General features: G+C 43.0%; 1 protein-coding gene across 1 annotated transcript in view; it reads right to left on the bottom strand.

The window, feature by feature from the left end:
• C5H10orf67 (chromosome 5 C10orf67 homolog) overlaps positions 1-14,659 on the bottom strand; it is a 137,599-nt gene that overhangs the window by 13,610 nt on the left and 109,330 nt on the right. The window contains exons 14-15 of the mRNA XM_083189281.1: positions 13,856-13,930; positions 13,636-13,732 (exon numbers count right to left, since the gene is read on the bottom strand). Coding sequence (XP_083045407.1) covers positions 13,636-13,732; positions 13,856-13,930 — 172 coding nt within the window. The remainder of the gene's footprint in view (positions 1-13,635; positions 13,733-13,855; positions 13,931-14,659) is intronic.

The following is a 14,659-nucleotide window of genomic DNA, read 5'->3' as shown; positions in this document are numbered from 1 at the left end:
ATAAGGCAATTCTCTAGATTTATACTGGGGCAGAATTCACACGGGGTGATTTCAGGGCATTTTCTAAGCGATCTCACTAGATCGCTTAGAAAATGACCCCACCTCGCTCCGTGTATAGGTGCCATAGTGGTAGCTATGCACGGCTCTGCGCATCGCTATTGCCAGCCAATTAATATCCAGCATAATAGATAAATCTAGTTAATCAAAATTGGACAATTTTGGTCAAAAAAGTTGGCACAAAACTAAATTGTACAGTGTTTATGAACCTTTACAATGCTCAGCAGAATCTCCTCATGTGTAGGCTCCATCAGTATGGGCTAGACCAGTCATTTTCAACCGGTGTGCCGAGGCACACTAGTGTGCCGTGGCCAGTTGTCAGGTGTGCCGCCTGGCTGCGGGTCACGGCGGCTCACCAAATCAAAATCATAAGTGGCAGCGCTGTCACTGTGTGTTGTGACATGCAGGGGTCGGGCAGGGTGGGCGGCTCGTTCTCGGCTCTGTCCCGTGGAGCTGACGCCGGGACGTGCCTGTGCTTAGCAAGCGCCAGGCATGTCAGATCAGCCTGTGCATAGCAAGCGCCAGGCATGTCCCGGCGCATGCGCAAAAGGCCCTCATGGACGCTGGGGCTTCTGTCGGCACCATCTTACAAGGTGATGGAGACAAGAGCCTCGGCTGAATCCTGTGTTACAGCCAGCGTCCTGCAAACACAGCGCCGCTTACAATGGACCGCCTCCGCTGCAATGTCGGGGTAAGCGTAGGTGCCAGCCTGCAGCCGCCCACACAGCCGGTGCCATGCAGCCGCCCGCACACACTGTAGCCTAGTTCCCTTGGTTAGGTGCTGCAGCTGCCTGTTTTTGACTGTTACCCCTATCTGTTTACCTGCTCTGTATGGCTGCATTTCAGGCTTCTCATTGGTTATTGCCTGGCTAGTGAAGTAACCTATTATTTTCCTAAAGACTACTAGATGGTGCAACAAGTGTATAGGAGGTGCAGGTGTGTGAGGAATTACTAATGAGGGGCATATGTGTGGAAAAACGAAGAGGGTGCATGTTTGTGTGGAATTACAATGAGGGACGTGTGTGTGTGTGTGTATGTATATACAGTAATTACGTTTGAGGGTATGCTTGTCATCCATCCGTCCGCAGACAAGAGAAATAATACAAATATCAACATATATTAACTATATGTCAATATTTGCTATTATATGTATTATATTTGATTAAAAACTGTTGGTGTGCCATGGCGAGTTTAAAGTCTTGTCCGGTGTGCTGCGAGCTGAAAAAGGTTGAAAAATATCAAATATACTTAAAATCAAGGAAGTGCGTATTATAGTCTATTCATTTCTGTGTTTTAGCTGTATTAGTTGTACCCTTGCCTAAAAGAAATGTAGGACTAGGACATGCAAGATCAATATGTATCTAATCATATACAGGATTTATAGGTTATAGTATTATTTTGGGGTATTTTTTACCTTAACCCTTCGAGTGCCAATTTACTTTGTCAAATGACCTGTAATGTTACCTTATATAGGAAATATAATCTTTTTTACACAACATTTTTTATTTGAATTTATAACGGCATTTGTAGCGGATGGTATTCACATCGCTTACAGAGGTGTTGACATTCCAAGGGTTAAAACATGGCAATTTCAGGACAATACTGTATTAGAAAATGTGTTAGAAAATGTTAGAAAATACTACAAAATGTGCTGTTACACAGAAGGATTAAACCTATATTTGTGCAATTAAATAGACCAGAAAGTGGATAACACTTAGAAATAAACAGTCCATGTGTAACTGAATTGAACAGAAAAAAATAACGGTAATGTACAGTAGATAAAGATAAAATGACTTCTGTACCTTCTATACATGCACTGGGATTATACACAACACAAAAGGGCCATATTTTCAGACAGAAATATAACCGGATTTGCATAATCTCCCGAGCACTCAGCGATGCCGCCAACAGAAAATGTCAATCATCTGTATTACAGAGTGTTATTGTAGGGAGAACATTGCTTGGTGAAGCGGAAGGGAACTTGTAATTAAAGCTGGCTTACACTGCCCACAAGCATGAATGGTAGTCCACCCAATTGTCCTTATGTTTCAGGTATATTCAGGAATATTACACACAGTTTGGGCTTCTTTGTAAGGTTGTCTATACACACTATTTTTGAATAACTTCTAATAATGGTGCACTTTGTTAATAAATAAAAAATGAACAATTGAATCCTTTGAAATCTTCTAAAAGTGTCTGAAATAATTCTGTTATGCACCAATTTCATTGCAGATAGTTTTCTTTTTTGTTATTTCTAAGATACTCTAGTGAACATTTGAAAGAGGCGACACCCTGCAGACTTGTAAATAAAATGTCCTTTAATCGTCTAACAGTTTCGGGGTTCCCCCTCGTTCCCACCATGTGCTGGTGTTCCTGACGACGGGGGGTAACCCCGAAACTGTTGTACGCTTAAAGGACATTTTATTTACAAGTCTGCAGGGTGCCATCTCTTTCAACTGTTTTATATATATATATATATATATATATATATATATATATATATATATATATATATATATATATATATATAGAGTGCGTGTCAGAATATGTTTTTGTTCTATGGGTACTTGTTTCCTAGCACGGCGCCAGCGATTTTTATCTTAAGCATCGGGACCAAAAAAATCCCGTCAATCGCATCGCACGCAACCAAATCACATGTGATGCGATCGACGCTATTTTTACATTGGAATCAATGTAAAATGGTCCCTGAGACCCAATTTTACATTGAGGTCAATGGAAAAAGCCCCCCAAACACCAATTTTAATTGCATACCCCCCTCATGGTTGAAATGCCCCCCCCCCCCCATTGTTAACGCCACCCCACGATGAACGCCAACCCGAAGCATGGCGAGCGGCGGCGGTACGCATCCTCCGACCGTTTCATACCCCCACTATCCACGTCGGCGTGGAGTTGATTTTATAAAGTGTGGCGAGCGCAGCGAGCCACCGAGCCCATAACTTACAAGTATACGCATCCGCTCGCCCCGCTTTGGGCTCGGTGGCTCGCTGCGCTCGCCACACTTTATAAAATCAACTCCACGCCGACGTGGATAGTAGGGTATGAAAAGGTCGGAGGATGCGCACCGCCACCCCTCGCGGGCTCGCTACGATCGCCATGCTTTGGGTTGGCGTCAATAGTGAGGTGGCGTTAACAATGGGGGGAGATTTCACATACTTTAAAAAAATCAGGGTGCATATACAATCAAAAATTGGGCCCATTGGCCCATTTCCCATAGTTCCCTATGTAAAATCGTGTTGATCGCGTCGATCGCATCGCATGCTATTATAATGGCATGCGATGGACGCGATCAACGCGATTTTCTCTTTGCTGGCAATAAAGCCACTTAATTAAGAGAAAATCGCGTCCATTGCATTGATCGCATACCTTAAGTTACCTTAACTTAAGGTATGCGATCTACCACGACGGACGCCGTGCTAGGAAACGGTTTCCTGCTTCCATTTTCAATAGTAATGCCAGGCACTTGTTATAGTGCAGCCCATAGGGTGTGCATTAGGAAAGGGGTGAGGTTGTCTTTGCTCCTGGAAGAGCCTACAGGAACAGCGCCACATGTATATTTCACTATTCTTCTGATTAAGACTGTGGCCCTTTGCTGCTGCCCTTTTAATATTTCCATCATGCTTACATAAGTGGCTAGCAGGTATATTATTGCAGGATGGGCCTGATTCAGCTTTGATAGCAAAGCAGAAAATCACACAAATGGGCAATACCATGCTACACTGCAGGTGGGACAATTTAGATTTGGGAGGGGTGGGTACAACTGAAATTTATAATGCAGTGTAAAAATGAAGCTGTATAACATTTGTGGGCTTCATTTACTGGCTGTTACCTACATCTGCTAAAAGAACTGGAGTATGTATTGTTTAAAACTTTATGTATTCATTTGTATCAAAGGGCAACATTGTCTTTGTCCTTAAGGAACCCTCCAGTTTTGATTATTTGATAAGTATGTACCTCGCTTATGTTTCCCATATAATATGTTTTATTAGTCCTGTTTTTGATTACTTGATAAGTATGCACTTCGCTTATGTATCCCATATAATACAACTTATTAGTCCCCATTCATCAATTTTATAGGAGTCCTTTCTTTGAAAAACCTAGGACCCATATATGAATACGGATGGAACTTGGTATGTGCTAAATCCGCACCAGTCCTTGTCCCTCAATTTCTATTTTTCTATTTTTTTGTCTTCTGTGTTTATTCTATACTTGCTCTCCTCCTATATACATTATTTGTATTTTAGATGCAGCTGTGCATTAAATATTAAGGATCTTCAAAGGATCCCATTTTTTATCCAATAAGAAGGTTTACATACCGGGATTGAATACTTTCACTACCCACCAACACACGGGTATGTACCCCCTTATTTATTTCAATTTTAAACTATCTACTTTTATTGAGTCTATATTTAGTTAACCCCTTCCTGACAGAGCTAGTTTTTGCGTTCCTGACAGAGCCATTTTTTTCAAATCTGACATGTCTCACTTAAGTGGGGATAACTTTTTTTTGCTTTTACTTATCCCAGTGGTTTTGAGATTGTTTTTTCGTGACACATTGTACTTCAAATTAGTGGTAAATTTGGGTCGATACAGTCTGTGTTTTTTTGTGAAAAATACCAAAATATCGTGAAAAAATGGAAAATTTAGCGATTTGCAAAATGTTAAATTTTCTGCTTGTGAGACAAATAATCTTACCACTCAAAATAGTGAATAACTAACATAGACCATATGTCTACTTTATGTTGACATCATTATTTCAACTTCCTTTTAATTTTTTGGGACACTAGGAGGCTTACAATATGAATAGCAAATTCTCAAATTTTCAAGAAAATTTCAAACACTGATTTTTTTAGGGACCAGTTCAGTTCTGATGTGACTTTGAGGGACTTGTATGTGAGACACCCCCATAAATGATGCCATTTCAAAAACTGCACCCCTCACAGTATTCAAAACAGCATTTTGGAAGTTTGTTAACCCTTTAGGTGTTTCACAGGAATTAAAACAAAGTGTAGGTGAAATTTCAAAATTTCTTTTTTTTTGCAGATTTGCAATTTTAATACATTTTTCTAAGGAACACAGTACATTTTACTAGAGAAATGTGACTAAAAATTGATTCCCCCAATTCTTTTGTTTTCATAAATATCCTATATGTGGCCCTAGTGTGCACGGTGACCAAACCACAGGCTTCATAATAGAAGGAGCACCTACTTGATTTTGGAGCCTCCTTTTTATGAGATTATTTTTTAGGCACCATGTAGGTTTCTAGGCACCATAACATGCTAAAAGTTAGGAACCCCCCCACAAGTGACCCCATTTTGCAAACTACACCCCTCAGGGAATTCAGCTGGGGTATAGTGTACATTTCAAACCCGCAGGGGTTTCACCAATTGTGGTACAACTGGGCAGTGAAAATGAAAAATTATTTTTTTTACACAAAAATGCAGTTCTGGCTCCAAATTTGTCATTTTCAGAAGGTATGAAGGAGACAAAGCACCCCAAAATCTGTGCCCCAATTTCTCCCGAGTACAGCAATGCCTCACATGTGACCAAAAAATACCAGTTGGGTGCATGGCAGGACTCAAAAGGGAAGGAGTGATTTTTGGATTTTGCAGCTCAGATTCTGGTGGAATTTTGGTGGGTGCTATGTCGCATTAGCAAGACCCCCCAAGCACCAATACAGTGGAACCCCCCCACAAGTCACCCCATTTTGCAAACTACACCCCTCAGGGAATTCATCTAGGGGTATAGTGTACATTTCAAACCCCCAGGGGTTTCACCAATTTTGATACAAGTGGGCAGTGAAAATGAAAAATTACATTTTTTTACACAAAAATGCAGTTCTGGCTCAAAATTTTTCATTTTCAGAAGGTATGAAGGAGAAAAAGCACCCCAAAATCTGTGCCCCAATTTCTCCCGAGTACGGCAATGCCTCACATGTGACCAAAAAATACCAGTTGGGTGCATGGCAGGACTCAGAAGGGAAGGAGTGATTTTTGGATTTTGCAGCACAGATTCTGGTGGAATGAATGGTGGGTGCTATGTTGCACCAATACAGTGGAACCCCCCCACAAGTCACCCCATTTTGCAAAGTACACCCCTCAGGGAATTCATCTAGGGGTATAGTGTACATTTCAAACCCCCAGGGGTTTCACCAATTTTGATACAAGTGGGCAGTGAAAATGAAAAATTACATTTTTTTACACAAAAATGCAGTTCTGGCTCACAATTTTTCATTTTCAGAAGGTATGAAGGAGAAAAAGCACCCCAAAATATGTGCCCCAATTTCTTCCGAGTACGGCAATGCCTCACATGTGACCAAAAAATACCAGTTGGGTGCATGGCAGGACTCAGAACGGAAGGAGTGATTTTTGGATTTTGCGGCTCAGATTCTGGTGGAATTTTGGTGGGTGCTATGTCGCATTAGCAAGACCCCCCAAGCACCAATACAGTGGAACCCCCCCACAAGTCACCCCATTTTGAAAACTACACCCCTCAGGGAATTCATCTAGGGGTATAGTGTACATTTCAAACCCCCAGGGGTTTCACCAATTTTGATACAAGTGGGCAGTGAAAATGAAAAATTACATTTTTTTACACAAAAATGCAGTTCTGGCTCAAAATTTTTCATTTTCAGAAGGTATGAAGGAGAAAAAGCACCCCAAAATCTGTGCCCCAATATCTCCCGAGTACGGCAATGCCTCACATGTGACCAAAAAATACCAGTTGGGTGCATGGCAGGACTCAGAACGGAAGGAGTGATTTTTGGATTTTGCAGCTCAGATTCTGGTGGAATTTTGGTGGGAGCTATGTCGCATTAGCAAGACCCCCCAAGCACCAATACAGTGGAACCCCCCCACAAGTCACCCCATTTTGAAAACTACACCCCTCAGGGAATTCATCTAGGGGTATAGTGTACATTTCAAACCCCCAGGGGTTTCACCAATTTTGATACAAGTGGGCAGTGAACATGAAAAATTACATTTTTTACACAAAAATGCAGTTCTGGCTCAAAATTTTTCATTTTCAGAAGATATGAAGGAGAAAAAGCACCCCAAAATCTGTGCCCCAATTTCTCCCGAGTACGGCAATGCCTCACATGTGACCAAAAAATACCAGTTGGGTGCATGGCAGGACTCAAAAGGGAAGGAGTGATTTTTGGATTTTGCAGCTCAGATTCTGGTGGAATTTTGGTGGGTGCTATGTCGCATTAGCAAGACCCCCCAAGCACCAATACAGTAGAACCCCCCCACAAGTGACCCCATTTTGCAAACTACACCCCTCAGGGAATTCATCTAGGGGTATAGTGTACATTTAAAACCCCCAGGGGTTTCACCAATTTTGATACAAGTGGGCAGTGAAAAAGAAAAATTACATTTTTTACACAAAAATGCAGTTCTGGCTCAAAATTTTTCATTTTCAGAAGGTATGAAGGAGAAAAAGCACCCCAAAATCTGTGCCCCAATTTCTCCCGAGTACGGCAATGCCTCACATGTGACCAAAAAATACCAGTTGGGTGCATGGCAGGACTCAAAAGGGAAGGAGTGATTTTTGGATTTTGCAGCTCAGATTCTGGTGGAATTTTGGTGGGTGCTATGTCGCATTAGCAAGACCCCCCAAGCACCAATACAGTAGAACCCCCCCACAAGTGACCCCATTTTGCAAACTACACCCCTCAGGGAATTCATCTAGGGGTATAGTGTACATTTAAAACCCCCAGGGGTTTCACCAATTTTGATACAAGTGGGCAGTGAAAAAGAAAAATTACATTTTTTACACAAAAATGCAGTTCTGGCTCAAAATTTTTCATTTTCAGAAGGTATGAAGGAGAAAAAGCACCCCAAAATCTGTGCCCCAATTTCTCCCGAGTACGGCAATGCCTCACATGTGACCAAAAAATACCAGTTGGGTGCATGGCAGGACTCAGAAGGGAAGGAGTGATTTTTGGATTTTGCAGCACAGATTCTGGTGGAATGAATGGTGGGTGCTATGTTGCACCAATACAGTGGAACCCCCCCACAAGTCACCCCATTTTGCAAACTACACCCCTCAGGGAATTCATCTAGGGGTATAGTGTACATTTCAAACCCCCAGGGGTTTCACCAATTTTGATACAAGTGGGCAGTGAAAATGAAAAATTACATTTTTTTACACAAAAATGCAGTTCTGGCTCAAAATATTTCATTTTCACAAGGAATGAAGGAGACAAAGCACCCCAAAATCTGTGCCCCAATTTCTCCCGAGTACGGCAATGCCTCATGTGTGACCAAAAAGTGGCAGGACTCAGAAGGGAAGGAGTGATATTTGGAGTTTGCAGCTCAGATTCTGGTGGAATTTTGGTGGGTGCTATGTCGCATTAGCAAGACCCCCCAAGCACCAATACAGTGGAACCCCCCCACAAGTCACCCCATTTTGAAAACTACACCCCTCAGGGAATTCATCTAGGGGTATAGTGTACATTTAAAACCCCCAGGGGTTTCACCAATTTTGATACAAGTGGGCAGTGAAAAAGAAAAATTACATTTTTTACACAAAAATGCAGTTCTGGCTCAAAATTTTTCATTTTCAGAAGGTATGAAGGAGAAAAAGCACCCCAAAATCTGTGCCCCAATATCTCCCGAGTACGGCAATGCCTCACATGTGACCAAAAAATACCAGTTGGGTGCATGGCAGGACTCAGAAGGGAAGGAGTGATTTTTGGATTTTGCGGCTCAGATTCTGGTGGAATGAATGGTGGGTGCTATGTGGCATTAGCAAGACCCCCGAAGCACGGTGAAATTATGAACCTAATATTCCATAGATGTGTGGTATAATTTAAAACACTCCTTTATACATAGGCCGGGTTTGTCGGGGCAAGTGTCACACTGGAAAATAGTTTGCTTTCTTATTCCCTTTTTATAGCAAACTTTGCACCTTTTTTGTGTCCTGCCCTTTTTTCCAGTGGAGGGGATTTCATCAGGAAAATGCTGCCCTGGTACAATACGGGGGCCAGTACTAGAAGTACTGGGGCCCTCTGCCTGCTGGTTCCCAAATATTAGGCCCTTTATGACTTCCTCTTGAAAGTGCATAAATGTCCCCCTCTGGCCGGTAGAACGGAATAGCACGTAAGCGTTATACAGTGCCATCTGGATGATATACACGGCCACCTTCTTGTACCAGATTTTTGTTTTCCGCAGGGCACTGTACGGCTTCAGTACCTGATCTGAAAGATCCACTCCGCCCATGTACCTATTGTAATCCAGGATACAATTAGGTTTTGAGGTGTGGGTACTGGTACCTCGTACAGGGACGGAGGTGGTACTGTCTCCGTGAATTGTTGTCAGTATAAGGACATCCCTCTTGTCCTTATATTTGACCAACAACATATTTTCGGTGCATATTCCCCTGCTTTCACCCCTTCTCATTACTTGGGCAATGTGCGTTTTTGGGAGGCCTCTTTGGTTCTTGCGCACAGTACCGCAAGCTGCTGTACCTCTTGAACCAAGGGCCTTAAACAGGGGGATGCTAGTGTAAAAGTTATCCACATAGAGGTGATAACCTTTATCCAGGAAGGGGTGCACTAAATCCCAGACAATTTTCCCACTAACACCTACGAGGGAGGGGGGGCATTCTGGCGGTTGAATTCTTGAATCCTTCCCTTCATAAACCCTAAACCTGTGGGTGTACCCTGAGGTGCTTTCACACAGTTTATACATTTTTATGCCATACCTTGCCCTCTTACTGGGAAGGTACTGGCGGAATTTAACCCTTCCTTTAAAATGTATAAGGGACTCGTCGATACAAATAAATTTTTCAGGGATGTACACCTCTTCAAATTTGGCACTGAAATGATCAATGACCGGCCTGACTTTGAATAGCCGGTCAAAGGTGGGATCATCTCTGGGTGGGCACTGTGCATTATCGGTGTAATGTATGAATTTAAGAATTGTCTCAAATCGAGTCCGGGGCATGGCCATACGGTAAAATGGAGTACTGTACAGAACATCTGTACTCCAATATTGCCTAATTTCTGGCTTTTTTACTATGCCCATATGAAACACCAGACCCCAAAACGTCATCATCTCTACTGCATCTACAGGGGTCCACCTAGCAAATGATGACGTGGGGTTTTGAGCAATAAACTGCTGGGCATATAAATTAGTTTGGTCCACCATTAAATTTATAAAATCATCAGAGAAAAATAATTTGAAAAAGTCAATTTCTCTGAGACCTGTGGAATCAAATTGGATTCCTGGCATGGCCAAAAACTCAGGAACCTGGGGCTCAAAATTGTCTGGTGGTGGGGTCCATACTAGATCAATTATTGGGGGGGGAATCTCAGCTGATCTACGGGGGCGTCTTTGAGGGGGTCCCTCATCAGCAGAGGAGGAAGAGGAGCTTAAGGCAAATCCTTCAAATTCCCCGCTTGCATCACTGGCTGTGTCAGAGTCAGAAGCAAGCATGGCATATGCCTCCTCCACTGAATAAATTCTCCTGGATGATTGGGAGGACATTTGGGAGGACATTTGGGATGCCATTTTTATTTTTGTGTTACCGGTAGTGAAATGTTTCAACACGTGTATAGTGTAGGGGGGGGCACAAACTTTATTTCAATCCGGGGGGTATGTAGTGTGTAGTGTGTATGTAGTGCAGAAAAAAAAAAAATACTTTATACCAATAAAAAAAAAAAAAAATGAAGGTGTTAAAAAAAAAAAAAATGAAGGGGTTAAAAAAAAAAAAAGGAAGGGGTTAAAAAAAAAAAGGTCCTGCGCCAAAAATTGAGCACAGATGTTGGTCAGTAACGTCTGTCACTGAACAGCGCTCAAAGGCAACAGGAATTTGATCAAAAAAAAAAAAAAAATAGATCAACCCTGTGCCGAAAGAGATGATCAGTGATGTACGTCACTGATCAGCGCACAGCGGCCACAGGACACCCACAAAATCACAGTGTGTGTAAAAAAAAAAATTAAAAAAATACCCCACAGCACACACACAAAAAAAAAAGGTGATCAGTGATGCGACACTGATTACCAGTGAGGTGCAGCAGGTGCACAACCTTTGGTGCAACTGACAGGTATATATAAAAAAAAAAAAACCTCTGTACCCCCAAAAAAGTTGCTGATCACCTCAGATATAGTGATCAGCACAAAAGGCGGGGACAGCAGACACAAAATTTAGCACTCTCTATCACTATCTCTCTCTATCTCTCTATCTCTCACTATCTATCACTATCTATCACTCTATGACACTGCAGCAGCAGCACTGACAGGTATATCTATATATTAAAAAAAACCTGCGCCCCCAAAAAGTTGCTGATCAGTTAATTTATACTGATCAGCACAAAAGGAGGGGGCAGCAGTCAGTTATATAAAAAATATATAGCACAATCTGTCACTATCTCTCTCTATCTCTCTCTATCTCTCTCTCTCTATCTCTCTCTATCTCTCTATAACTATCACACTGCAGCAGCACAAAATATAGCACTCTGTCAGTAGGCCTCTCTCTCTATCTCTCTCTCTCTCTCTCTATCTATAACTATATCACACTGCAGCAGCACAAAATATAGCACTCTCTGACACTATCTCTCTCTCTATCTCTCTCTATCTCTCTCTATCTCTCTCTCTCTATCTCTCTCTATCTCTCTATAACTATCACACTGCAGCAGCACAAAATATAGCACTCTGTCAGTAGGCCTCTCTCTCTATCTCTCTCTCTCTCTCTCTATCTATAACTATATCACACTGCAGCAGCACAAAATATAGCACTCTCTGACACTATCTCTCTCTCTATCTCTCTCTATCTCTCTCTATCTCTCTCTCTCTATCTCTCTCTATCTCTCTCTATCTATCTCTCTATCTCTCTATCTATCTAGCTAGTACACTGCAGCAGCACAATTTCACAGGAAGGCACAATTATTGAACAGGATCCAGGAAGCAATCAGCAGCGATCAGGTAAGTATTGCAGCAAGTATTCTGGTCAGTATGGCGGCAGGGGGGTACGGTGACCGCACTGCACGCTTTCCAGACCGGAATGGCGTCTGCAGTGCAGTCACCGTTAGTTTAAATCCCCCTCCTTGGCTGTGATTGGTCCGTCGGACCGACGGACCAATCACGGCCTTTGGGGGCGGGCGGGGTGAGGTGGGGTGACACCAGTGTCACCCTTACACCCCGCGGTGATTGGTGCTGTACTTTACAGCACCAATCACCTCTGATCCCGTGTCACCGGCGAACGTTATTCGCCGGTGACACAGGAAAACGCTGTGAATGGCTGTTCACACTGAACAGCCAATCACAGCGATCGCCGACGGGGGGGCGGCATCGCAGCCCCCCCGGGGCATGCACGGACATGTCTGCTGTCAGGGACAGCAGACATGTTGAAACTGTCACCGCGTCTATAGACGCGGTGACAGTTTAAATCCATGACGTACATTTACGCCATGTGTCGGGAAGTGCTTCCCGACCATGACGTAAATGTACGTCAAATGTCGGGAAGGGGTTAATAAAGTTTTCTCTACCACCATAGAAATTTTGCCCCTGAAGAAGTCATATCGACGAAACGCGTTGGGTGTATTTTCTTGCTTTGTACGAACCATACTACATACAGATGAAAACTGCATGATTTTAAAAATTGTATTAAATTGTTAATTATAACCATTTGACTGGTATTTCCATTGTTTGGTCACCTTCTGGTGGTGGAATTCTTGATAGGGGCGCACTCTGTTTCCTTTTTTTTCCATTTTCCCCACTTCCCCCACTAACAGGGGGGACTAATAGAGTTGCGGCCCCGATGGAAATCATATAGCGCATTGAAAGGGTATTTCTCTTGTTATATATATATATATATATGATAAATCCATGCTAGAAATAATCTTTTAGAAAGCAGCATAAGAGAACGTAAGAAAATAGCACCAAGGGCCTTATTCTGGTTGAGCCGGATGGCTCCGAATGCGGACTGACGATGGTTGGTGTTTGCGCATGTGCAGAGGCGTATCTGCGCATGTGCGAACACCGCGCACGTCCGAATACGGTGTGAATTCTGTACAGAAAATGATTGGTTGGAACAATCCGAACAGGGAGTGCAGTGGGGCGTGAAGGGCTGTTTGGGCTCACTACAATATGCGTACGCCCCACGTTTCATGGGCGTTCCCATGAAACCGCTGGGTGTACGTATGGTAATGTGGCTGTGACGCACATGTGGGGGGCGGACATATAACAGCCAGATGCCAGCTGCCGCCCATATCCCTGCTTTTGCATGGAGAAATGTCCGAGTGGTCTGGAGCACTCGGGCTGCCTGACCACTCGGTCCTGCATTCGATGGTCGGTGACCATCGAATGATTGGGGAGGTTCCCAGAGATGGAGAAGGTGTTCACATGAAACATCCACTCGCGGTCCGTTCGGTCGGCGTCTTACCGCATATGGACAGTGTGAGCGATCCTTACGGAAGGCGGGGCTAAGAACACTCGGTTCCTGTCCAAAAATATGCATCCGACCGATTCAACCAGAATAACCCCCCAAATGCATAGACTCAGCTATGAATGTAAATTCAGCGTTGTGATATCTGTACAAGTGGAGTTAGAACCTCACCATCCTCTGTGAATCCGTCCTGTCCAGAAGCACCCAAGAAGTTATCAGGAAGGTCAGACAGTTGCAGAGAGGCAGGTAGCTTGGCTCCTATTTGGGGCTGAAGATGACAGTTGAGTGAATGTGACTATCACTATACCAATGTATACAGTATATTTACATTGCACTGATATGAATTTGCGTGACAGCCACAAGAAATACACAAGTATATACATATACATACCAAAGGTAGGCTGGGAAAGTAGGAATTATTCCGCACAGGTAGATCTGTGGGGACGGATCCAAAAGCACCATCTGTCTGCAGGCAAAACAAACACAGACATAGTATATGGATTATATTACACAGTTTATACTATCAATTATTGCCCCTTTGCTCCATGGGAGGGTTCTGTCCTCCCTGAGTTTGTCTAAGGACGCCGGCATTTTGGTTTGACAACCCCAGTCAAAGTCCCCGTCTTCCATGTTTTATTGGTTTTCACAAATACAGTAGGCATATAGGCAGGTAAATGGATATATAATGATCAGACAGACAACAAGTGCTAGAAAGATTAATTTCCTGGGGATAGAAATATACACAGGATGCCCTGAGGAAGATCCAGCAGGATTGAAACATGTTGGCACTGACACTATAAGGAAACACTTTTTGGGGCAGATGTATTAAGCCTGGTGAAAAGAGTGGAAGGAGATAACGTACCAGCCAATCAACTCTCAACTGTCATATTTCAAAAACAGCTGATTGGCTGGTGCATTGTCTCCTTCCACTTTATCTCCACTTTATCTCTTCACCAGGCTTCATACATCTGCCCCACTGTGAGATCCACCTGGGCAGTGGATGATTTAGATTGACCATAATAAGGGACAGATTAAAGAGCTCCGGATCTCCTGTATCAGGTTTTTTTCCCCCATTATTTATCTCATCCAAGCTCTAGCCACTATTGTGCTTCCTCCATTTTTATATTTAATTTTTATTGATCTTTTTATCATATGCTTGTTTGGACATTTCCAATTTTATAAACAGTGCCTTGCA

The sequence above is a fragment of the Crinia signifera genome, chromosome 5 (assembly GCF_055691185.1).
Source record: "Crinia signifera chromosome 5, ASM5569118v1, whole genome shotgun sequence".
Classification (NCBI taxonomy): domain Eukaryota; kingdom Metazoa; phylum Chordata; class Amphibia; order Anura; family Myobatrachidae; genus Crinia; species Crinia signifera.
The sequence above is the reverse complement of the archived record's forward strand: the minus strand, read 5'-3'. Positions and strand labels throughout refer to the sequence as shown.